Below are 27,765 nucleotides of genomic sequence, written 5' to 3' on the forward strand. Positions count from 1 at the left end.
TGTGCAGTGAATAGATGGAGGAATTGAAGGTTTAGGTATTTGTGAGAGCACTGACATGTAATCCTTAAGTCCCTCAGTGTGAGGGGTCTGTTGGGGAGAAGAGACCAAATGAAAGGGTGGCAAAACTGAAGAAAGAAGGAAAACGTGCTTGGGAACCAGTAGGCAATGGCCCAAGGAAGATGGTTCTAGACTGAGTGATAGATTTGAATAATGAATCCACAAAGGACAAGAGACTGCTAAGTAATGGTGGTACAGGGAGAGTCTGAAAAGTCAGAAACCAAGGACTGTTTTGACTGCTTATCACTACTGTATCTGACAAAAATGGAGTATTATTATTAGAGAAAACATAGGCAAAAATTCCAATAACTAATGAGAGAACTATGTGTACTTTAATGCCTGCAGGTTTTTAGAGGTTGTTGTGGCATGACAGAAAAAAAAATCAAGTACCCATTTTAACATCACTGATTGTTTTCATATTATATATTTTTAAAAGAACAGAAAAAGCAACATTCAGGGGAAATTCTTCACAGTAATTTACTTATTAGGCAAGTAAATTTTGTCAGACTGCCTGGCAAACACTGTTAAAAAAAAATAAAAGAAAATTGCTGCATGGTCTTATTTTTCCCCTTAAAAATTGTTTCAGCATTTTCCTTGTTTTGAAGAGTTGCTTACTACCACAAAGTAAATTATCTGCCTTCCACAAATAGAACACACAGTTTGCAAAGATCGGTATTATTCTTTAAAAAATAACAAATCCTACCACTATTAAGGACAGCAAAATGAAAACACTTTTAGACAATACATCCTCTTAATTCTCAATATCATATATATTTTTTGCAACTCTTCAAACACTAAAGTTGCAAAAAGAACTATTCTCCTTTGCTCTACTGTAACTTGTTATTTATGAGTTAAGTTTAGGTCTATCTATGTACATTTTTACCATATATATTAAAATATTCCTCTACCTATTTTTAATATTTAAAAAAATTATTTATTATAAATATCATTCCCTTGGTCAACACACAAAGAAAGAGTATGGGTAGAAAAGGGATTCATAACATATCGAATTTTCTTGGTTAACCAGGGTCAGAGTTAGTGTACAAAATTATTATTCCTCCACAGACACATTCATCCACTTCAAAAATTAAAAGTAACTGTATATTTCCAGACAGATGGCAACTGTGCTTGGCACATGGGGAGGACCCACTACCTTTCATTCATTTATTTATTTATTACATTTCTTTGTGCTCCTCAACATCCCAATCCTCCATAATACCTAAACCAGTAACTTAAACATAACAGGCACAAAATATATTTCTAAACAAATTAATTAATTAAATACCAGGGGACTTCAATGGAGTTCTTCCTTTTCATTAAAAGTAGAAAAAATGTCCCATAAATCACTTATGAGAATTTACCTGCAACTGTGAGCTTGGCTGTCCTGCTTACAATGGTTCCAAGGCTTTCCACAGTGGCCACACATTGATAATATCCTTCATCAGGCTTATTGTGTTTGGAATGCACCACACTGTTAATTAACAAAGATCCATCTGACAGTAGCTGACGTCGATCATCTGACACCAAATTCAAAAAGGTTCCATCTTTTTTCCATTCAATTTTTGGGGAAGGTTCTGAATATGCTGAACAGTTTAGGATAACAGAAGATCCTCGAACTGAAAGGGTATCCACTGGTTCCATGACAAAATAAAAGGGAGTAAATGTTCTCACGCTGGCCCCTGTACAAACAGAAATGGGAAGAGAGGAAAAGTTAAGAAATTTTCATCTAACTTCTGGGTTTTTTTTTTAAGTTAATTAATTATACACTTTTAAATTTTTTCTACTAGACTAAAAAAATATTTAAAAGTCACATAAAACATGCAATATATACTTTCCCTATGATCAAGAAGTGGGATCAAATATAAACTGCTATGGTTGGCATTTAAAACTCTTTCAAGGATACTGGCTACATAATAGAGTGGTGCATCAGTGGAAGAGGTTAAGCATGCAAGACATAACAGTCAATGACTATAGGAATCTACTATTTGATAAATCCAAAGACTCTAGTTTCTGGGATAAAAACTATTTAACAAAACTGCTGGGAAAACTGGAAAACAATATGGCACAAACTAGGTATAGACCAACATATTATACCCTGTACCAAGATAAAGTCAAAATGGGTACATGATTTAGCTATAAAGACTAATACTATAAGCAAACAAGGAGAGCAAGGAATAGTTCACCTGTCAGATCTACGGAGAAGGGAACAATTTATGGCCAAACAAGAGATAGAGAACATTATGAAATGTAAAATGAATGATTTTCATTACATTAAACTGAAAAGCTTTTATACAAACAAAGCTAATGCAATCAAGTTTAGAAGGAAAGCAGAAAGCTTTTTTTTATAGCCAGGGTCTTTGATAATGGCCTCATTTCTCAAATATAGAGAACTAGGTCAAATTTTAAGAATACAAGTCATTTCCCAATTGGTAAGTGGTCAAAGAATATGAACAGGCAGTTTTCAGAGGAAGAAATTAAAGCTACCTATAGTCATATGAAAAAATGCTCTAAGTCACTATAGATTAAAGAAATGCAAATCAAAACAACTGAGGTACATCATACCTATCAGATTGGCTAACATGACAAAACAGGAATATGATAAATATTGGAGAAGATGTGGGAAAATTGGAACACTAATGCATTATTTGTGGAGTTGTGAACTGATCCAACCATGCTGGAGAGGAATCTGGAACTATGCCCAAAGGGCTATAAAACTGTACATGCCCTTTGACCCAGCAATACCATTTCTAGGTCTGTATCCCAAAGAGATCATAAAAACAGGAAAAGGACCCACATGTACAAAAATATTTATAGCAGCTCTTTTTGTGGTGGCCAAGAACTGGATAATGAAGGGATGTCCACCAGCTGGGGAATGGCTGAATGGCTGAACAGGGTTGTGGTGTATGAGTGTGATGGAATGCTATTGTGCTGTAAGAAAATGATCAATATGTGGACTTCAGAAAAACCTGGAAAGACTTATATGAACTGATGCTGAGTAAAGTGAACAGAACCAATACACAAGGACAGCCACACTGTGTGATGACTGACTTTGACAGACTTACTCTTCTCAGCAATGCAAGGATCTAAGACTAGTACAAAAGACTAATGCTGGAAAATGCTATCCATATCCAGAGAAAGAACTCTGGAGTCTGAATGCAGATGGAAGCATATTATTTGCTGTTCTTTTCTTGTGTTGTTTTGCTTCTTCTTTCTTGTGGTTCCTCCCATAACTTCTAATTCTTTGCATCATGACTAATGTGAAAACATGTTTAATATGAATGTATAAGTAGAGAATATCAGTTTGCATGCTGTCTTGAGAAGAGGGGAGGGGAAGGAGAGGAGAAAATTTTATTCAAAATCTTATGGAAGTAAATGTTGAAAACAAAAATTAAATCAATTTTAGATAGACAGATAAATCTTTTCAAGTCTGTTTACAAACAATCTGTTTCAATAGCCATTCAGGTCTATTTGTTGTGAGCATGCACACATGGCCTGCCATTTCTGTGCCTTAGCACTCACTGTCTCTTGTGACTGGCATGCTGTCTCCTCACTACCTTTTGAGACTGTTAGTATCCTTGAAGAATGAGTTTAAAGGATACCTTCTCTCTGATAACTCTTCCAGTCCAGCCAATTGCTAGTGTTTTTTCCTCTAGGGTTAGCTTCATCCAGGACATATACACCTGTGCTCAGAGACAACCCAAATCAGGAACTTGCTGAACTCAGAAGGGCAGTGATGAGACTTTGCCCTGAATCACAAAACTTTGGGAGCACTAAAGTATTGCAGGTCTCCAACCAGAGATAGTTTGGATATCCTAAAAAAAACTAAGGCATAAAATTCCAAGAAAGAAGCAGAAAGTCCCAAAAAGAAAAAATTCTTTAGCTCAGACCTTCCTCTCAGAAGAATACGGAGCAAGGCCCTAACATAAAGTCAAAAGTCAGGAAGTAAACTGGAACCATGAGTCAAAAATAATAATAACAATTCCACCATAAAAAGTTTTTACGGTGAATTAGAAGCTCAAGACACACATTAGTGAATAACTAAAAATTATAAGCGATGTTTCAAAGACATTTGCAACTTGGGTTAAAGTACATCCACTATTCCTGAAATAAATCATAATTTTTTAAAAAGAGCTAAAAATAATTTTAAAACCAAATTGTGGGGGGAAAAGAATGAGAAAAGAAATGAGTCTTGTGGAAGACATAGAAAGAGAAGCTTACAAGAGATATAAAACTTTACTCAAGAAAATAATATCCAGAAAATTAAAATTATTCAAATAGAAGCTAGTGACTTCATAAGAGATGGAGAAATCTTAAAACAAAGTGAAAAGACAAAAAAAAGAAAGAAAATGCAAGGTATCTCACAGCAAAACTAACCTAAAAAACTGATAAAGAAAAAACTGAGAATCAATGAACTGGCTAAAAATCACAACCAAAAATAGATTCTATTTCAAGAAATTGCAAAAGAACACTTCCCAGAAATTGTAGAATTAAAGGAAAAAATAGAAATAAAAAGAATCAACCAGTCACCTAAAAGAAATCTCCACATGAAAACTCCAAGAAAAATTATCACCAAAACCCAGAACTTTCAGATCAAAGAGAAAATACTACAAGTAGGAAGAAAGGAATAATTCAAACACCAAGGAGTCAGAGGCAGGATCATACAAGATTTAGCAGCCTCCACTAAAAAAGAATGGAGAAATTGGAATACGATATTCAAGAATGGAAAGGATATAGGCTTATAATCAATAGTCTACCCAGCAAGAGTGAATAAAATGCTGTAAGGGAATAAATCAAATGAAAAACTTCCAAGCACTCTTGATGAAAAGGCTTAAAGACATATAAAAACCCTAAAGTACGAACACAAGAATCAAGAAAAGCATAAAAATGTAAACATAAATGGGCAATCATTACATAATAAACAAGGACAAACTATTGACATTCTAATATGGGGAAATGATAATATTCTTAAAACTCATCCTCAGGAATTATAAAGGGAGTATAACTACATTGAAAGTTTGGGAATCAATTCTGTTTGATTATCTTAAAATAAGAATGGAAAGGGACGGGAAGGGAGAAGAAGAAAAAGGAAGAAAGCACAAAATTATCTTATAATTGGTATGCCCAATTAGAATTTCATACAAGGAGGGGTGGGGTGACATGAGTAATATTTAAACCTCCTCACTGGACAAAGGGGGGGGGGAGAACACATAGGTGTACACACATGACCCTATATATACATACACACACAGAGTTGGGTATCTTTCACCCAACAGATAAACAGGGAGGAAAAGAGACAATAACTTGGAAAATAGATTAAGAGAGGGATTAGTCATGATCAGAAGAAACTCTGAAAGAAGAGGAAACAAAGAAAAAGAACAGCATAACAGAATAGTACAGAGGGAAATATACAATTAACATTCATATCTTTGAATGTAAATGAGATAAACAGAGCCATAAAACAAGAAAATAGATTAGAAACCAGAGTGCAAGAAAATGTTGTCTGTAAGAAATACACTTGAAACAGATACACACAAAATTTAAAGTAAAGAATGGGAGCAGAATCTATTACATTTCATGTCAAGTTAAAAAATGGGAGGGATAGCAATCATGATCTTGCCCCCCCCCAAAAAAATAGTAAAAATAGCTCTAATTAAAAGAGATAAACAGGAAAACTACATTTTACTAAAAGGTAGTACAGAAATGAATATAATTTCTAAACAAATATGAGTCAAATGACACACTATCAAAATTCTTAAGGAAAAGGATCTAATAAATGAGGTCACAGGGAGAAATACACAGAGAGGAAGGAAGGAAGGAGGGAGGGAAGGAGGGAGGGAGGGAGGGAAGGAGGGAAGGAAGGAAGGAAGGAAGGAAGGAAGGAAGGAAGGAAGGAAGGAAGGAAGGAGGGAGGGAAGGAGGGAGGGAAGGAGGGAGGGAAGGAGGGAGGGAGGGAGGAAAGGAAGGGAGGGAGGGAGGAAGGAAGGAAGGAAGGAAGGAAGGAAGGAAGGAAGGAAGGAAGGAAGGAAGGAAGGAAGGAAGGAAGGAAGGGAGGGAGGGAGGGAGGGAGGGAGGGAGGGAGGGAGGGAGGGAGGGAGGAAGGAAGGAAGGAAGGAAGAAGGAAGGAAGGAAGGAAGGAAGGAAGGAAGGAAGGAAGGAAGGAAGGGAGAGAGAGAAAGACAAAGAAAGAAAGAGAGATAAAGGTAAGAAATAGAGGTTTATCAGTTAAACTGATATGGTTCACAATATACAGAAGATACAGACAATATACAGTAGTCTAATGTTTGTTAAACTCAAATATTCCAGCTATCAGAACAAGAATTCACCATTTAATAAAAACTTTCAGGAAACTGGACAGCAGTCTAGCAGAAACTAGGTATAAACCAACATTTCCTACTACTACTTAGTTGATGTCCTTATTCAAAAAGGACCAAAATGACATCATTACATCAGGGTCAAGGTACAGCACGTCCAATGGTGGCTGATCAGACCAATATGAGCTCTGAAGGCTCTACCACAGGTCAGATACAAATAGTCTATATGAGCATTTGGAGTGAAGATGTCTTTAAATTTACTCTAAATTTTCTTTTGAGCTACTGCAAAGCTCATACAGCACAGTACCTTCTCTGATGTGGGCTGCTGGGTAGTTCTGCACCAGTCTCTCCCATGTTTCATAACTGATTTCAAAGTTTTTCAGAGAGACCTTGAGAGGGTCCTTGTCTTGTTGTTTACTTCCATGTAAGTGCTTGCCTTGGGTAAGTTCTCTATAAAATAGTCTTTTAGGCAACCAATAAAGTGGCCAGCCCATCAGAGTTGCCCTTTCTGCAGTAGTCTAAATGCTTTGCAATTCAACTTGAGAAAATGTCTAATACCTTATCTTGCCAGGTGAACTTCAGGATGTTCCTAAGATAATTCAAATGGAAATGATTCAGTTTCCTGGAATAGTGCTGGTATACTGTCCACATTTCATAGGCGTACAAAAATGAGGTCAGCACAACAGTTCTGTAGACCTTCACTTTGATAGAAAGCCTAACACCTCTTCTCTCCCACACTTTCCTTTAGAGCCTTCCAAACAGAGCTCTGTCTGGCAAATGGGTGCATTAACCTCATCATCTATGTGTACATGAATGGAAATTATACTGCCAAGCTAAGTAAACTTATTTGCAGCATTCAGAATTTCTCCATTTGCTATAACCAATGGTTCCACGTATGGCTGGTGTAGTGTTGGCTACTAGAGATCCTCCTTTGTGTTGCTGTCTGTTTGGGGGTTTTGTTTTGTTTTTGGTGTTGTCAGGCCAAAATTAGCACAAATAATAGAGAATTAATCCATAATCTGTTGCATCTCAGTCTTAGAGGCTGCACTGCATGCACAATCATCTTTGAACAAAAAGTTGTGTACCAACTTTTACTCTACTTTAGCCTTGGTTTGTAGCCTTTTCAGGTTAAATAATTTACCATCAATGATGTAGTTGATCTTAATGCCATGTTCATCTTTATATTCAAGGCATCCAAAAACATCACTAGAAACATCATACTAAAAAGCAGGGGAGTAAGCACACATCACTGCTTCACTCCATTGGTGACTGGAAAAGTGTGAGAGCATTGTCCATTATCCAACACCCAAACAAGCACGTCATCATGGAAATGGCACACAATACTGATGAACTTCTCTGAGCAAATTTTGCCAGGATCTTCCCTCACAACTATCAAACCCTTTGGTTGGATGGATGAATGTTGTGGACAGACCTCTGTTCTGCTCCTGGCATTTCTTGTGAACTTGTTGGGCAGCAAATACTATGTCAATCATTTCTCAGCTCTTTCTGAAGCCACAATGGCTCTTATGTAGATGACCACCTTCCAAGTAAAGGGTCATCCCATGAAGGAGGATTATGGCAAAAATCTTGCCAGCAATAACTAAGAGAGATTCCCCCACCCCACCCCAGTGATTATCACAGGACAACTTATTTCCTTTTCCTTTATAAAGATGAACAATGGAGGCATCCTTGAATTCTGGGGAATAACCTCCTCTTGCCATATAATCCAAAAAATTTCTGTCAGTTTTCTATTAGTGGATCTCCTGTCTTATAAATCTCAGCTGGAATCTTAGCACCAGGCACTTTATCCATAAGAGGAACCTAATGGCATTCAAAACCTCTTCTTCAGTTGGGAAGTTTGGCTAGAGAGGGACTGATTTCAATCTAAGGTACAGTCAATGGCTTCAGCATTGGTTAATGATGGTCTGTTGAGAACACTATGGAAGTGTTCAGCCCATCTCTCCAGGATCATATGGTTCTATCAGCACCGAGTAGCCTGGGTCTTTGGCCCATAAATGGTCTTTAGGGCATCAAAAAAGTGCTTTCAACAATTATTAGCAGCATAAAACTGAATTTCATCTGTCTTCTTACTGAGCCAAGAATCTTGCATCTCTCTAAGCTCTGCTTGCACTTTATTTTTGATGGAGTTAAATGCTGCCTTCTTAGAGACTGGTGAACTATCCTGCTAGTAAAACATTTAGAATTCTCATTTTTCACTTAGCAACTTCTGAATTTCCCCATCATTTTCATCAAACCAGTCTTAATGTTTGCAAGCGTTCTGGCCCAGATGAGTAAATGTGGTCCTGTACACCAAATTTCTGAAAGCTACTCACTCTTTTTCTGCTCCACTGTTGCCAGCCATGTGTTCACTCAGTTTGCCCTCCAAGGTGGCAAGTAACTGTTCACACTAAGAGAAGCACTCTAATCCAGTGACATTAAGTCTTCTGGTCATCATCTTGCCTGGGGACTACTGCTTTTGTAGAATGAAAAAGTTTAGCTTGGAGAGGATAAGTTTATGATTGGTACAGCACTCTGCACCATATATTATCTTTGGCACTCTTATGTCATCTTTGGCACTCTTACATCCTGTCTCATCTCTTCTGCTTACAGTGACATAGTCTATGACATACCAATGTTTGCTGCTAGGATACATCCATGAAGTTTTATTGCATTTAGATAAACGAAAAATAGTGTTGGTGATGAGAAGGTCGAGACACACGTCTTTAGTTATAAGTGACTGCTGATATTGCTGTTTCCAACTCTATTCCTCAAAGGACTCCCTGCCATGTCTGATAGTCTGTGCTTACTCTGGCATTAAAGTTACACAGAATTACAAGCTTGACCTCCTCCAGGTCTTCATAAAATTTTTATTTAACATAAGGTTTTCTCATGGTGGGAGCATATGCACTGATGATGGTGGTATGGAACTTTTCTGCAAGAGGTAATCACGTTGTCATGCTCATTCCATTTTCATTCCTTTTAGGAAGCGTAAAGCTTGTCGAAAAATTAGTTTTAATTGTGAAACCTAAGCCAGCTTCATGGTGATCCCCATCACTGCAGACACTCCAGAAAAACATATATCCATCTCTGACTTTGACAATTGGATCTTCATTTGCCAACCTTGTTTCACTCAAGGCAGCTATTTAGATGCAATACCTGCTGAATTCTCTCACAGTAAGAGCTATTTGTCTTTCACATCTACTAGATCTCTTGTTGTCCATAAGCAGGCTTACATTACATGTACCAAAAGTAAATGGAATCATCTTTGCAAACTTTGTCGTGTGTGTGTGTGTGTGTGTGTGTGTGTGTGTGTTTTGACCCCAGGACAGAACCCCTCCTTGCCACGGTAAGCAGGCCAGAGTTAAGTTAGATGAAACAATTTTGGGGTATCTTTTCTAGTCCCTTCCTCATGCCACGAGGTAAGCAATGCAGTCCTTCCAAAAGGCTGCTCAGAGAGGAGTAGTAGAGACTCTTTAAGGTTCCAATATCTGTATCATTCCTGTGCCATAATTGGGTTTTAACCAATCCCCTTGGGCATTGCCAAAATAGCTGGATGAATGCTTTTCTAGCATAAAAATGTTAACTTTGAGGAGTTAGATGCTTTCTTCTCCAAAGTGATATTGCTTAATAAAATCTGTGACACTCTACAATGAAAAAAGAGACTCCTCAGACACCCAGGGGCCGCTGTATCCAGCTGCAGCTTCAGTCTGATGAGAAGATGATAAAGGCCACATTTTTGGAAAAGGAAATGGATTCAAACTTAGAATAAGAGTCATCCCCAAATAAATAAATGGTCAAAGAAAATGAATAGGCAATTTTCAAAGAATGAAATCTAAGCTATTAATAGCCATATAAAAATTCTCTAAACAACTAATAAATAGAGAAATGTAAATTAAATAACTCTGAAGTACCACTACAAACCCGGACTGGCAAAGTTGACAAAAGAAGGAAAATGAAAATGTTGAATGGCATATGGGAAAATAATTACATTAATGCATTGTTGGTGGACCTACAAACCATCCCAGAAATTCTGTAAAACAAGTCGGAATTAAGCCCAATTTGACCCAGTGATACCATCTGACTCAGTGATACTACTTCTAGTTCTATAACCCAAATAGATCAAAGAAAGGGAAAGAACCCATATGCACAAAATTTTATAGCAATTCTTTTTGTGGTAACAAGAACTGGAAACTGAGGGAGTGCTCTACAACTGAGGAATGTCTGAACAAGTTATGGTTTATCAATGTAATGGAATAATATTATGAGAAATGATGAATACAGCAGTTTCAGAGAAACCTGGGAATTTGTGTGAACTGATACAATGTACAATGAGCAGAACCAGGAAAAAATGTATGAAATAATAGCAATATTAGACAATTTTTAAAGACTTAGGAACTTTCATCAAGACGACGACTCAACTACAATTCCACAGGATTCATAATGATAGATATTAACCACCTCCAGATCAAGAGGCGGCTGACTCAGACTGCAGATTAAGACATAATTTATTTTTGACATGTTCATGCAGGAATTTGTTTTGCTTGACCATACATATTTTAAAGTATTTTGTTTTTCTTTCTTTCTCAACTGTAGGTGGGCATTGGGGGAGGAGCATAGAGGAGACAATGCAGTTCTGAAAATAAAACACAACTTATAAACTCCAATAAAATAAAATGTCACTGTTAACTTTGAGAAAGATGTTTCAAATGAATAACAAGGAAATAAGTTAGATTACAAAGAATGGAAAAGGGTATCTGAAATAAGAAAAATGTAAGCAATGAGCATAAACACATTTTCTAGGAGTTTGGTTATGAACGAGGGCAAATATATAGCAGAATAGCTTGACCAGTTAAGTAGGATTATAAGAAGAGATCTTATGATATTTTGTTTTGCCTCCACAACTAGGAACTAATCAGGGTTTGTGAGAGGTTGTATTCTGCCAAGACAATGACCATCAGGGGCCCAGGAGAATAAAAAGGTTAAACTGGGAAAAATCAGCTCAAGTTTAAGGGGCACACCCTAGTCATACCCACAAGCACCCTCAAGCACATATGGAAAAGGATGTAGGGAAAAGAATGTAAAAAAATGTAAGGAATCTGATTCACCCTAAGCCTAGCAGGAGGGACAGAACAGGGTAATCTTCCTCCTGCCTCTGTCTTGGTGAGAGTGTTCCCAGTAAGCACATCACCCGTCTACTCTCGAGAAGTATAATAAATGCCTTCCTCTGCTCACTCTGTCTCTGCGTTCTTTCAGTGAGAAGGTGCTTATTGCACTAAGGGGCATCACATATGGATCCTCCTAGGGCATGCTACCAGGAAAGCAACGGGCAGCAGCAGTTCATCCCGGGCTAACTTCCTGACCCTGCCCAAGTAGTCCTGTGATCACCCCCACAGACGTGCCAAAGGGGCATCTCCTGTGGATATTCCCCAGGGTCTGCTATCAGGGAAGTGGCTAGTAGCCCAGCCTGGGCTAGCTCCTAACCCTGCTTGGGAAGTCCTGTGAGCACCACAGTCAAGTTTCTCACTGCTGAGGGCTTGTTATACAGGCTCACTTCCAAGAGGACTAACTGAAGGACTTCTGAGAATAGAAGCACACTTGTAAACAGCAGGGAAGGTGACAGGAAACAAACAGAGACAGACAACTGATGGGGAAATCCTGGAAGAAAAGGGCACAAGTAGAGAGGTAGGCATTTGAAAAGGTCACTCACTCTTTCCTCTTGAGGCTAAAGCAAAGGGGCAAAGAGCCAGGGATAATGTTGAGTGTAGTAAGGTGGAGTATAGTCAGTGAGAAGGAGTTCTCAAAGGATAACCCCTACTTTTTCAGTCAAGCATGTGTCCAGGTTCCCTGCTGAGAAAGAGGAAAGGTGATAATGGAGATGGTTTAGAAAAAGGGTTTGGGTGATGGTCATTTACGTTTTGAACAAATCCTACAGGGAGCAGGATAGAGTCAAGCAGGAGTAAAAGGACTTCTGCGTAGTTGTGAGGGTCTAATTCAGAAGACACCAAGCAAATTTATAATTCCTTCAAGAAGTTAACAGAACATCACATAGAGTCACTAAATAACTCCCAAAATAATGATATATTAATGATATATATAACAGGATATAACCATAAAAATTACCTTAAATTTAGTCATTGGTTAAAACACTTATAAAATTAACTTTAAAGTTCAAATTTGTGGAGAAAATTTAGTAGGTTGTTTTTTTTTTAAGAAAAAAATGAAGTGTCATCCAATTTGTTTGAAAAAAAAACCCAATAACAAATGGGAGTATTAAGTGCTAATTATGCATATAGGTAAACCTAGCATGCTCCATGTTTAATTACTCCTCAAATATTTCTTTAGTTAAAACTCAAATACTCACATGGATTGTATTTTATCACATTATGTCTAGAGAACAGTCAATGAGGCAGAAGATTGCATTTAAGTATCATTATTTGTGATTGTAATTTCAAAATATCAATGCAAAAGATTCATCAAACTAAGTAGAAATAATTGTAGGCGAAGTATGAGGGTTCAAACAAGTACTTATCATGAAAGTTGGAAATGGAAACACTGATGTTTCAAAAACTGAAGAATAATAAAAGCTACAGAACCAGACAATTGGGTACCAATGATGATCCATCCCAATATTCTCCAATGACCAATAAAGGTATCTTTCCCTTGAGATTAGACTACAAAGGAAGAACTAGTTAGATAATAAGGTAATCATTTACTAAAATTTAAAATACAAGACAACTAGGACCAGAAACATTTATAGAAAGAATTTCCAGGTTTTATCTATTTTGTTCCCTATGAAGGAAACAAAATTACTAATGGACATTATATTATTTGATTATCTATATTCTCTTCCAGATATCAAAAGGAGATTTGAGTTTTAACATATCAAAAATTTGCCAAAGTTTTTTTAAACAATAATAGCTAATATCTAGCATTTACATAGTGTTTTAAGGTTTACGAGTCACTTTACAAATATTATCTCATTTTACTCTCAATACAGCTCTTGTATTTACAGCCTGAGCAAGCTAGGGAAACCCGGTCTCAAAAAAGAAAAGTGTAAAACAGTTTCACAAAAAATACATCTTATACCCTAATAAGTGTCAAATGGGTACAACTCAAATCAAAAAGCATTTACTAAGTACCTACTATGAGCCAGGAACTATGGTCAGTATAAAAAATCATATAATCCTTTAACGTTGGAGTAGACTGGGTAAAAGAACTTTTCAGAATTAAAGCTCAAAATGTTTAACCCAACAAAGGATAAAGAAGTTATAAAAGGTAAAATAATTAAAATTACAGAAAACATCAATGCTTTTGCTCAAAGGAAACAAACAGCCAGGGTAAGAGAAATCTGGAGAGTGGGAAGAAACACTTTTTATCAACTATATCTGAAAAAAGTCTGAAATCCTAGATATCTAGGGATTTGACTCAAATATAACAAAAGCCATTTCCCAACAGCTAAGTGGTCAAAGGATATGAACAATTTTCTTTTTTTTTTTTTATTTTAATTTATTTATTTATTTAACTTTTAACATTCATTTTCACAGAATTTTTGGGCTCCAAATTTTCTCCCCCCTTGTCCCCTCCCCCCACCCCAAAACACCGAGCATTGTAATTGCCCCCATCTCCACTCTGCTCTCTTCTCCATCATTCCTCTCTGCCCTTGTCTCCATCCTCTCCTCTGTCCTGTTGGGCCAAATAACTTTCTATACCCCTTTACCTGTATTTCTTATTTCCTAGCGGCAAGAACAGTACTTGACAGTTATTCCTAAAACTTTAAGTTCCAACTTCTTTTCCTCCCTCCCTCCCCTCCCCCTCCCTTTGGAAGGTAAGCAATTCAATATAGGCCAAATCTGTGTAGTTTTGCAAATGACTTCCATAATAGTCATGTTGTATAAGACTAACTATATTTCCCTCCATCCTATCCTGCCTCCAATTACTTCTATTCTCTCTTTCAATCCTGTCCCTCCCCATGAGTGTTGACCTCAAATTGCACCCTCCTCCCCATGCCCTCCCTTCCATCGTCCCCCCCACCCTGTTTATCCCCTTATCCCCCACTTTCCTGTATTATAAGATAGGTTTTCATACCAAAATGAGTGTGCATTTTATTCCTTCCTTTAGTGGAATGTGATGAGAGTAAACTTCATGTTTTTCTCTCACCTCCCCTCTTTTTCCCCAAATTAAAAATGTCTTTTGCTTGCCTCTTTTATGAGAGATAATTTGCCCCATTCCATTTCTCCCTTTCTCCTCCCATATATTTCTCTCTCACTGCTTGATTTCATTTTTTTTTAAGATATGATCCCATCCTATTCAATTCACTCTGTGCACTCTGCCTCTATGTGTGTGTGTGTGTGTGTGTGTGTGTGTGTGTGTGTGTGTGTGTGTGTGTGTGTAAGCCCACCCAGTACCCAGATACTGAATAGTTTCAAGAGTTACTAAAATTGTCTTTCCACATAGGGATGTAAACAGTTCAACTTTTGTAAGTCCCTTATGACTTCTCTTTGCTGTTTACCTTTTCATGTTTCTCTTCATTCTTGTGTTTGAAAGTCAAATTTTCTTTTTAGCTCTGGTCTTTTCATCAAGAATGCTTGAAAGTCCTCTATTTCATTGAAAGACCAATTTTTCCCCTGAAGTATTATACTCAGTTTTGCTGGGTAGGTGATTCTTGGTTTTAGTCCTAGTTCCTTTGACTTCTGGAATATCATATTCCATGCCCTTCAATCCCTTCATGTAGAAGCTGCTAGATCTTGTGTTATCCTGATTGTATTTCCACAATACTTGAATTGTTTCTTTCTAGCTGCTTGCAATATTTTCTCCTTGACCTGGGAATTCTGGAATTTGGCCACAATATTCCTAGGAGTTTCTCTTTTTGGATCTTTTTCAGGTGGTGATCGGTGGATTCTTTCAATATTTATTTTGCCCTCTGGTTCTAGAATATCAGGGCAGTTTTCCTTGATAATTTCATGAAAGATGATGTCTAGACTCTTTTTTTGATCATGGCTTTCAGGTAGGCCCATAATTTTTAAATTGTCTCTCCTGGATCTATTTTACAGGTCAGTTGTTTTTCCAATGAGATATTTCACATTATCTTCCATTTTTTCATTCTTTTGGTTTTGTTTTGTGATTTCTTGGTTTCTCATAGTCATTAGCCTCCATCTGCTCCATTCTAATTTTGAAAGAACTATTTTCTTCAGTGAGCTTTTGAATCTCCTTTTCCATTTGGCTAATTCTGCTTTTGAAAGCATTCTTCTCCTCATTGGCTTCTTGAACCTCCTTTGCCAATTGAGTTAGCCTATTTTTCAGGGTGTTATTTTCTTCAGCATTTTTTTGGGTCTCCTTTAGCAGGGTGCTGATCTGCTGTTCATACTTTGCTTGCAAGTCTTTTATTGCTCTTCCCAGTTTTTCCTCCACCTCTCTAACATAATTTTCAAAATTTTCTGAGCTCTTTTTGAGCTCTTCCCAGGTCTGATCCCATTGAGTGGGCTGGGATACAAAAGTCCTGACTTCCTTGTCTTTCCCTGATGGTGAGCACCGCTCTTCCTCATCAGAAAGGAGGGGAGGAGAAACCTGCTCACCAAGAAAGTAACCCTCTATAGTCTTGGTTTTTTTCCCTTTTCTAGGCATTTTCCCAGCCAGTGACTTGACCTCTGAATATTCTCCACACACCCACCTCGCCTCTGGATCCTCCCAGCCAGCGCTTGGGGTCTGAGACTCAAATGCTGCTTCCCAGCCTCAGGGCTTTGGGCGGGGGCAGGGCTGCTATTCACTGTGAGATTAAGTTCAGCTGCCCAGGTGGGGGCAGGGCCACCTCAAGGGCTCAGTTCCCTCAGGGGGTTTATGCAGAGACCTTCAACAATGGATCCGGGCTCCTGACTGCTTGGGGAGCCCAGGTCTGCTCCCACCTCCACTGGTGCCTCCCGAGGGGGCCTGAGTCATGGGGGCTCCCCACTCCCCTCTTGACCCACGGAAGAGACCCTCTCACCGACCCTTGTCACCTGTGGGTGGAGGGACCCGCGCAGCTGCTGGAGAGTCTGTCCCTGAAGCCTGCTCGGATCTGCTCCCTGCTCGGATCTGCTCCTCTTGGCACCAGGCGGCCGCGGCAGGGCTGTGCTCGGCTCCCAGTACGCAGCTCGAAGAAGCAAGAGGTTTTCAGGCTCTCTGGAACAGAAATTTTGTCTGCTCCACTGTTATGTGGCTTCTCCTGCTCCTGAATTTATTGGCAGCTCTTTTCTACAGATATTTCATGGGTTGTGGGTTCGGAGCTAGCGTATTTGTGTGTTTCTACACCGCCATCTTGGCTCCGCAGATATGAACAATTTTCAAAACAAGAAATTCAAACTATCAGCAACCATATGCAAAAATGCCCCATATCACTAGTAAAAAAAAAAATTTTTAAGTTAAATCTCTGAGGTTTCTCTATACAGCCATCTATTCACAGTGGAAACATAGTTGTAGTAGTAGTAATAATAAGAGCATTTATATAATACTTTAAGATTTTCAAAGCACTTTGTATATTTTTCCCATTTAATGTGATTGAAATAGTCAACGTAGAAGGGACTTGAGAAATACTAATTATTAGTTTCACATAATTAGCTTCACAGAATGATGAATTGATTCAATAGTTCCAGAAAATAATTTATACTGTGAGGAAAGTTTTTAAACTGACCATATGCTTTGATGCATCAAATATCAATAAGTCAAGGACAAAAAAGAAAATTTTTATGTATAACAAAATACTCACAATAACACTTTTCTTGCAGCAAAATAGCAATAAAGTAGGTGTCCAATTGAAGAATAGTGAAACAAATTGTGTTATGTAAATGTAACTGAATTTCAGATATTCATTATTTGTTATACTACCATCATATTCCAAGAAACACAGAACAACTGTTTGAACTGAGGTAGAGAGGGAAAAAAGAAGAAGAATATATAAAACTCTGATAATGTAAATAAAAATAAGATAAAAGGATGAGTGAAGTGAGAATAAATGAAATGACCAACACTACTTCCAGAAGATAGTTGATAAAATGCTTTCTCCACTTGAGGATGAAAGCTACAGATACACGTTGAGCAAATTCAGAAAGCAGCAATTATAATGTTAGGCAGTCCTGTTTAACTGTTTTTTCTCATTACAAAAGAAAGTTCTGGGAGAATATATCAAAAATGAGGCATCTATGAGGTCAGTAAGTCATTCTATCTCACTTGACTGTATTGTTACAAGAGAGCATTCTAAAGGAGGGGTTTGGGAAGCAGCATCTAAGATTTTTTTTAAAGTATGAACAAAACATTTTTTAAATATAAGGAAAATATCCTTAGTGCATTAAGCATTGTACATCAAAAATTGTGGTTATGTCAACACTTACTAGCAAAAGCAAGAAGGTATCAAAGTCCAAAATCCAGCGGTTTGTTCCCTCCTTTTGATTTCTTAAATTGTTACACTAAATGTGGATATAATGATTACAACAGCAACTCTTTGGTGTTGAAAGTGACTTTCAGTATCATCTAGCTCAAATCCCTTCACTTTGTCGATGAGAAAACTGAGACTGGCACGTGAAGTGATTTCTCCAAGGACACAAAGCAAAGTGACAGAGCCAACATCTAAATTTGAGTCACACAACTCCAAGTTCAAAGTTCCCAAGCAATGCGTTAACTATAATGGTGACCATGTAAAATCTTTTGTCTTTCACAGGGTGATAAATGTCTAACTTAGAGATGCTCAACCTTTTTGTATCATGGATCTCCTTTTGATGTTTGACGAAGCCTAGGGACCCCTTCTCAGAACAATGCTTTGATACACAGCATTACAGATAAAACCAATTACATTAAAATATAGTTTTAAAAGTTACATCTTTTAAGTTTAGACTAAATACAGATAAAGAACTCATGTTCTAGTTCCCTAATGCTGTGGGAATAAACTTTTAAAAGATTCTGTCAAATCTTAATTAACATTTCCACTGGGTTATATGATTCCTGAAAGAAGCATGTAGGACTTTCCACAATACAGATTATTAGCCAACTTGTCCTAAAGCCTAAGCAATTATATCTCCACTCAACACAAAAACATAATCTTAAACTGTGCAAAATGTTGGCAGTGAACTGTATTATATTGAAGAGAAGACATCTGTATCCCCACCTCTCACCTCAATTGATGGAATCCCACAACTCGACTGTAATTATAATGTATTAATGAAGTAACTAAGGATACTTCTACACCCTGACCCTTTTATGAGGTATCAACACTTCCCAGACTGATTCCAAAAAAGAGACAACCAGATTGGCTGGATAAATGAATTAGCCAATCCTTTGAGGATTTTAAATAGCTAAAAAGCCCTGGACAGCAGCAACCGAGTGAGAAAGGTGGAAAGCCCGGGGAATCTAAGCACAAAGGAGAAGCCTATAGGAAAGGAGGAAGGCATTTCTATCCCCCTTGCCCATGCTGGTCATGTTATATATCTGGAAATACAGTACATGACAGGAGAAGAGGGAGGCCAGTCATACACTAAAAGTGAAGATTAAAAAACGGACAGCTGAATTGCTGCACTGACATTCACAATGTGGAAAAAGACCTGAGAGACTCTAATATGTTAGGAAAATCTTCTGTAGAGGATATATAGGAGAATACTCAAATACACTGATATACTGCAGCATAAGTATATTTAAAATTTGTTAGCAGATAACTGTAAAATCATAAAATTAGCAACATATCATAAAATCATTATTTGCAAAGTTAAAAAATATCTGTGCATTAAAATAAAATGGTCTAAGGAGAAATACATATCTTCATTTTTCCTCCAGGCAGCCAGGTGGTATAGTGAATAGAGGGCAGGGCCTACAGTCAGGAAGACATAAGTTTAAGTACGAAGTCAGACACTTACTAGCTGTGTGACCCTAAGCAAGTCACTTAACCCTGTTTGTCTCAGTTCCTCATCTGTAAAATGAGGTAAAGGAATAGCAAACCACTGCAGTATCTTTGCCAAGAGAACCCCAAAATGGGGTCAGAGAGTCAGACACAACTGAACTTGTCCTCCCTCGACAAAATTACATTAGTCCTATTATCAATAAATATAGTTATTACAAAAGTAGTGTCCAATTTTTTGTTGTTGTTACTGTTCTAAATTACAGTTATTACTTAAATGTCCTGGAATAGATTTGTAAAGCACCCTTCAGTCTCCCTTAGAATCACAGCAATCTACTGAAAGTCACCATTCCATTTACAGGAGGAGGGAGCAGAGTTGTACCTCTAAGGCAATTAGTACTCAATCAATGTCACAAGCTTAATCTTTATTTTAAAAAAAGTCTTTGCCTACAAAAAAAATTATTTTCATTTACAGATGAAAGCTAAGCTCCTAAATTTTTGTGATTGTTAAAGTAGGGATGCATATTTTATACAAGTCAGTGTGTCAATGGGCACACCACACGGGCAGAACCACATGTGAACTTTCTTTATTCAGGAAACATCATCATTATAATACATATATAAGCCAACACACATCTGAATTATCTAAATTCAAATCATTTGGCTCCCTATTGCTTTTGATCCTAAAAAAACAAAATACACCCTCTGTTTTCACCATCTGGAAAGGTAATTTGGTGCAAAGGCATTGGGGGATAGCTAAATTCAGGCACAGGGTGACGGTCCATTGCCCTGTGACAAGCAATTCTACTTCTCTCCTCTCTGAAGAGAGAGGTGAAACTGCCACAGTGAAACTTCTCTTCTGCTACCTCTCCTGATTCCCCCATTCCTCTTCACCTTGGCCCCTATACTCGCTATGCCCCATATCTCATTCTACTCCCCCTTTATATTTTTAATACAACTAGGGGTTCAAGAATGCACAAATTGCCCTTCATATAAGACTTCTTCCTATATGTATTCTGTATTTAATTTTCAGGTTTATGTTATTTCCAACAGAAATTAAGCTCTTGATTGTCATTTTTGTCTTTGTATCTCTAGCACCCAGAAGAGCGCCTGGTATATAGTAGACACTTACTATATGCTCATTGAATTAATTAATCTCCTTGCAATCAAATTCTGTCCCCCAGTCAAAGACACTACCTCCCAACAACCTTTTCCAGTCCTGGGCATTTCTCTTCTCCTGCCCTATGTCCCCATGGCCATCCTAGAATAGCATGTTCTATGGCTAGCAAACATACCCCTCAATCCTCTTGCTGCCAATTACATACTATCGTCTTTTTGCCATTAATTCAGCAACTTCTCTGAAGTTCACTCCATCCACACCTATCAACCTAACCAGGTCCTGGCTAAAGTTATCTGCTGACTTCCAAGCCACTCAACCTCTTTCTCAGAGTTTAATAGTGGCACAGTCTTCCTCACTAGTTCAACCACTTTCCTTATCTTTGGGCACTTTGATATATGTGGAAATATTCCCCTCAAACACCTTATCTTCCAAGTTCACAAATCTCCTAAATTTCCATGTCCTGAACTATTTTCTACCTCAGCAACACAAAGATTGTTAGACCTTGGGATCTCATCATTGACTTCCTCTTTATTTCCATTTCATAAATCCCTCACTTGCTTTGTTATTCAGTTCAAGCATCATCTTCTACAAGAGAACCTTTCCTGATTCTCCTCACCTAATTTCCCCCCCTGCCCTGCACTCTGACTACTTTGTATTTATTTTTCAAATTTTTATATATCGTTGTCCCTGACAGAATTTAAGTTTCTTGAGAGGAGACTGCTTTCATTTTTGTCTTTATATTTCCAGCACCTAAAATAGTCAAGTCATCATCCCATGATGTCACTGGTCCCCTTTGAAAACAACAGTCAAACAAAAACAACAGCACTTTTTGTGATAGCTAAGAGTGTAAACAAAGTAGATATCCATCAATTGGGGAATGGTTAAACAAACTGTGGTATATGGATATAATAGAATATTACTGAGCTATAAGAAATGGCATAAGAAATACAGAGAAGCATGGAAAGATCTACATGAAATGATGCAAAGCAAAGTAAATAGAGCCAAGAAAACAACATATACAAGAAATGGAAATGAATGGAATAAATGGAAAGAATGATACACCAAACAAATAAAAAGTAAATGTAACAAAATCATAAAGCTCAAGTGGGATTCAAAGAGATACAAGAAGACATTCCCAATCTACTCCTTCATGGAGGAGGGAGGTCAATAATTGTTACACACTATACATGTTTTCAAACTTTTTCAACGTATAAATCAGTTGTGCTGACTTTTTTTCTTCTCCAAAAAATACCATTTGTCATATAAAATGGTTCCTCAGGAGGGAAAGAGATACATAGGATATTATCATAATGTAAGAAACAGAAGAAGCAGTAAGTTTATTTTTTTTTTAAATACAGCAAAGATAACTTCAAGTTTTTAAAAGGCTGCCCAGAGGTCGAAGCAGTAGATAAATACCGCAAGAAATAGTTTAGACTTCACGCAGGGAGAGACTTGATAAGAATCAAGCTGCAAAGCAGACTGAGCTACTACATTGGGCAATGGATTCCCCCTGACCAGAGGTCTTCTAGAAAACGTAAGTCAGACCCCTTGCAAAAGGAGTTATCCAGTTCAGGAACGAATTGGATCAAATTCTGTTCTCTCTGAACTGAGATTCAGCCACGTATACAGTGGGAACATTATTTTATTATTTTAATCATTTTAGTAGACTATTTATTGTGTTCGTCCTTCGTTGCCAAAGACCATGCCATCAGAGAAATAAGGACATGACTTGCACTTGACTTTGTTTTGGGGGCGGGGGGCTGTGCAGGTCACCAGCCTCACTTCCCCTCCAGAGCCATCTGAATCCAGTGACCAGATACTCATCTGGATGACTGGAGATGTCCCAGGATGAGGCAATTGGGGTTAAGTGACTTGCCCAAGGTCGCACAGCTAGTGAGTGTCAAGTGTCTGAGGTGAGATTTGAATTCAGGTCCTCCTGACTCCTGCACTGGTGCTCTATCTACTGTACCACCTTGCTGCCCCAGGCTATTTATTAGAATAGTCCAGATGAGAGGTAATGAAAGTTCCAATCTCAAGTAGATGTTAAGTATAGAGGAAAAACAAAGAACAGGAGAAATATTGCCTCAATAAAAATGCTAGAACTTGTTTGGATGCAGGAAGAAGAGGATTAAGAAATAGAGAAGAGGGCAAGGAGGAAGACTGGGGAAAGGGGGAAAATATTAAGTTTAGTATGTTATATGATGATTTGGGGGCTAGACTATGGGGATGTCTGGGAGGTCCTAGGAAAGGAAGGCCTTTCTCTAAAGCTCAATGGAAAGAATAGAACTAGAAATAAAGATACGAAAGCCATCGGCATAGAACTGATCAATGAAAATACAGAAGTGAATGAGACTCTCTATAGAGAGGGAAAGAGTAAAGAGAAAATCTAAAGCAACTCTACTCAACATAACTGCCTTCTTTTTTAAATTTTCCCCGTAGCAAGAACACTGGTAGTTACATGCTAGGACTTTAAAGGATTGCTCACCTATAGTGAAAGTAATAGTCAATTAAGCAAAAGAATTCAAATTTGACTATCATATCCGCTTGCAAGTTATTCACAGCTGGTTCAGTACGTGTACATGTGTAGAAAGGGACTACAAATACTCCAACAAATTCACTGGAAAACTGTCCACAGCTTGTTTCTTACAATTTTGTATTTGGATGACATTTTCCTACTAAAGTGAAACATCATACATGTCCAACATCACATATGCAACAAAACTTACCAAGGAGACACTATATTGAAGCTATCATGAGATTCTTTTTGAGCCTGGACTAGCTAAATTCAGGTAGGTAATACAGATGTTCATCTTTTCAATTACAGCAGATACCAGGTGAGGTGCTACAGTTCTGACAACCACCCTGAAGCCAAAGTGCATAATTTCCTACTTGAGTGGCTTACTAGGGCTATTATGCTCAGAGCCTGCCTCTTTATTCTGAAAAGGTTTTCACTGGTTTCTTATTAGTTTTTGGAAGGATGAGGAAAAATGTATGTAATCTTCTGAATTCAATATAAAACAAACTACATTTTTAAAGAAAGCTAAGAACAATGAAATAAAAAGCTTATTGATAAAAAATTGAATAAATGTTGATTGTAAATATAACTTATAGATTGTTTGGATAGAAGAGTCCCAATTGTTTTTTTCCAAACCTCACACTTTCTCTTAAGGTCTAAAAGTAAATCCCTAAAACCTCAGACATTCCTAACAGTCTAATAATTTCTTTAGAACTCAAAAGAAAATAATTCATCTTTATTTTAAAAAAAAAGATCTTGAAATCTGAAAATAAATCAAAGTTGCTTCTTAGCGCAGAAAATATATCTCAAATCAGACTTTCAAAAAGCAGTAACCCTTTTACCCTAAAGCCCAAACCAAAAGAACTCTAACCCAGTATTGGCAAGGCCAGTTGACCTTAACCGTAAATTCTTTCCTTCTTTCTCTTCTCTCACTCTCAACTGGTTCTTTTATAATTGTTCTACTTACTGATTAGTTTTATCTTCCTTGTTGCTACTGCTTAATATAAACAAGTTTAGTGTTTTACTTCCCTTTTCTAAAAATGAATTTAAATAATTTTGTTTGTTTCTAGTCCAGAAGTATTGTTTTGTGTGGAATGAAGAGCTCTGCTTTATCATCTCAGAACCTTTCCCACAATATGTGATTTTCCTTCCCCTCTCTATCCCAACTCTTTTTCAACTCTCAGTATACTAAGTTTTAAATTTAGCTTTATCACTAGCTATGTGGCCCTGGATTTGCATCAGTTTCCTCATCGGTAAAATGAACTGGAGAAATGACAAATCACTTCAGTATCTTTGCTAATAAATCCCAAATGGGGTCACAAGTGAACGACTCTGACTCCAGAGCCCATACTCTTTTAATTATCTATTATACTAGAACCAGACACATCAAACATATGACCTGTAGGTCACACTCAGCCCACAACACTCTGGAGTACAGCAGAACCAGATTTCAATGTAATTGTGAAATAGTTAACAAAATATGAAACATACATAATTTTAAAACTAACTCTCTGGAATCCTCACATAGGATATAATGGTCTCTGTCTTTGTATCTTTTTGAATCTGACACCATTCCCCTAAACCATACTGGCTTTATTACACAGCTTACCTGAACTAAAAGATACGGTTCATATAACACAAAACTACCTAAAAGTCACAGTAGCTAGTGAGTTCCAGAATACCTGAACTGCAGCTTCTAATATATGATTCTTCTGGAGGGAAAATGACAAAAACTAAATAGACTCAAAGAGAAAAACAAGCAAAGGTGATCAAAAACCCTCAATAGGCTAAAAGCCTTAGAAAGAGTAGGTTCAGAACAAAGCCAGAATATCTTAAACTTCACAATTTGCATACTGACCACCAGATGGCAAACCTGCACAGCTTTCTAGAGGTCCCTCTCCAATCAACCCCAAGGAAGATTAGTTTAGTTAGAAGAAATTTTAGGAAAACAGTTTAAGCAGTTTAAGCCAAGGCTAAAAACAAACTAGATTAATTATATCCTCAAATCAACACGCTTTGCCTTGATAATAATTAGTTTACAAGTTGTAAAATGGAACCAAATCTCTTTAAGACAGTTTAGGATATCTAACCTTTCCTTCTATCATCCTATGATCCTGGCTACACCTGGAACCTTAAAAAAAAAAAAAAGTATTTGACAGTGAAGCAACTTCTTAGTATACATGGAGAAAAAGGACTTGGAACAGCTGAAGGATGGAACAGGCACTGTCTAGTTAGTTTGGAACCTAAAGAGGACATGATTGACTGACTGAAGAGGTCTATATAAGGTCAAATTACCAAGTGAAAAGGCAAGGGAAAAAACATCCAGAACAAGAGGAGGCATAAGAAAAAAAACAGAAGGGTAAAAACTAGGGAAGAATGTAGCAGGAGCAGAATTGATATGAAGTGGCCAGGGCAACAAGCAGCAGACACTGTGGAGAGAAGAGAACCGATGCACAGATGACTAAAGATTAGACAGTTTTGACAGGGAGGGCTTGCAGCAAACAGCCACTTACACCTTAATAACCAGTAAAGACAAAGGTATAGACTACATATACTATATCTGGGGAAGAAAGAATCCCTTACAACTTAGAAGACGCTAAAATTATCTGTATTATAATATCTCATATTCGTAGAAAATGTTGTGGTTTACAAGGCACTTTCCACAGAACCACTTGGTGGGGTAGTCAGCATAAGCACACTCACCCCTTTCACAGGAGAGAAAGCAAAGCCCCAAGGAGATTAAATGGCTTACACATTCCATAGTTACTAAGTGCAAGGCTAAGAGTAGAATCCATCCGACTCCAAATCCAGCGTTCCTTTCACCAGGCTACACTTCAGTGGCAACCAATGAAGTTCAACATCAAGACCAAATGTAGACAAAAATATACATAGAACAAGGAAATTATAATCTTAACGAAGATATTAACACTCCAAAAGATCTGTGATCTCGTCTTCTGAGGATGCAAACGACAATTCACGAAACCTGCCTATCCCCATGTGACTCTAATTTGAGACCATCAGAAGCTAAATATGCAAAGAAAAACAAGGTTTGCTTAAGAGGAAAGGATCTACTTGTGATAAAACTCAGTTTCCCTGCTTCTTGTTCCTTGGCTGGGTTACTGCCGGCAGGAGGTGTCCTTCGCAGTCCTGGCTGCCCCAGGGAGCTTTACATAGAAATTTATCTCTCAACCACCTCTATCACTTGCCTCTTCCTTATCTTCTGGCTCCATGACAGATATTCAACACATACCCCATCAAAAGTTGAAAAGCAACAACAATGACAAAAAGGACAAAAAAAAATTTAAACCCCCAAATTTTTTTGTTTTATAAAAACATTCTAACCAAAACTATGGCATACTGCATATATTATTAATACAGTATGGTAATCAGTAGTAGGCAGTCAAATATTCTTGAATGATGAATGACATTAAGGTAAAAACTTACTAAAAATAACAATCTCAAGAAAAGCGCTTTATCAGGAGATGATCTTCTTAAACTTACTATAAGGTTTAATCTATAATTATTTAATATGCAATAGAAAATTTCAAATATTTAACATCTAATCTTATGTTATGATCCCATAATTCTTTTACAATTTATCAAATGGCATACTGCTTTATCTTAAATTAAGTTATAGATAAAATCCTATTTATCCAATTTAGAAATAAAAATCCCTGGAAGATTACATTTTGAATAACAATTTCTAAAATAGCTGGTAAATTATTCTATAATAATAAAGTGTAAGATAAGAATAAGTTTTTTATTTAAAATTTCCCTTAAATGCTACAGCAGAAATCTCAACTGATGTCAAAATTAGGTACACATGCAATGTACGCACACACACACGCGCGTGCACACACACCCACACACACACACACCCACACACATACATTCACACACCCACACATACACCCACCCACACATACACCCACACACACACACACCCACACACACACATTCACACACACACATTCACACACACACACAAACATGCCCACACACCCACCCACACATACATAACACCCACACACACATACACACACCCACACATACACCCCCCCACACACACCACACACAGACACATACACATTCACACACACACACCCCCACACAGACACCCCCCCCACATACACACACATACCCACACACCCACACATACATCCACCCACATACACACACACACACCCCACACACCCCCCACACATACACCCCCCCACACGCACACACACAGACACACCCCCACACATACATACACACCCAGACACACACACACACACACACACACACACACACACACACACACACACACACACACACACACACACACACACACACACACACACACACCCCCTAAAAGAATCTAATCTAAATTGGAGGTTGAACCCTAACTGAACTGAACCCTAGAAAAGAATATTTTAAAAGCAATTCTGAAAGTTCTTATTTTAGGAAGTTTTTTATTCAACAAAATGTCATAAAATTTTTTATTCAATAAAATGTCATAAAATTAGATGTCATCCATCTATACTCACAGATTTCAGTAAATTATACAGTGGGTCAAAGTTTCTAGCTATTTGAAGAAAGTTAGCAAACCTCTCCCTTTCCCCTGATGCAAAACTGTTGATATTCACACAAAAGGCTCAATGGCTTATCTGCACAAGCATAAGTTCACATTTCCTAATAACTTCCTGAGTATTTTACTATTGCTTCCTCTCAGGAAATAAAATCTTTGCAGTGCCAACACTAACAACACATTTTCAGATGTCAGCAATCCAAGAATACCAAAAGTTCATAGAAAAGTGAACATAAGTGGCTTTTTACTGATTTGGCTACATATATTGGCAGATAATAAAATCTCTATTTTACCAATACGTGTACAAAACATTTATTAATACCCTAAACCAAAATGAGA

The 27,765-nt window shown here is 37.5% G+C and overlaps 1 protein-coding gene across 6 annotated transcripts in view; it reads right to left on the reverse strand.

The window, feature by feature from the left end:
- The window catches only part of NEO1 (neogenin 1), a 285,881-nt gene that overhangs the window by 212,275 nt on the left and 45,841 nt on the right, over window positions 1-27,765 (reverse strand). For all 6 annotated transcript variants that reach the window (XM_072628418.1, XM_072628417.1, XM_072628419.1 and 3 more), the window contains exon 2: window positions 1,419-1,736. In XM_072628418.1, coding sequence (XP_072484519.1) covers window positions 1,419-1,736 — 318 coding nt within the window. The remainder of the gene's footprint in view (window positions 1-1,418; window positions 1,737-27,765) is intronic.

Source organism: Notamacropus eugenii, chromosome 1, assembly GCF_028372415.1.
Source record: "Notamacropus eugenii isolate mMacEug1 chromosome 1, mMacEug1.pri_v2, whole genome shotgun sequence".
NCBI lineage: Eukaryota > Metazoa > Chordata > Mammalia > Diprotodontia > Macropodidae > Notamacropus > Notamacropus eugenii.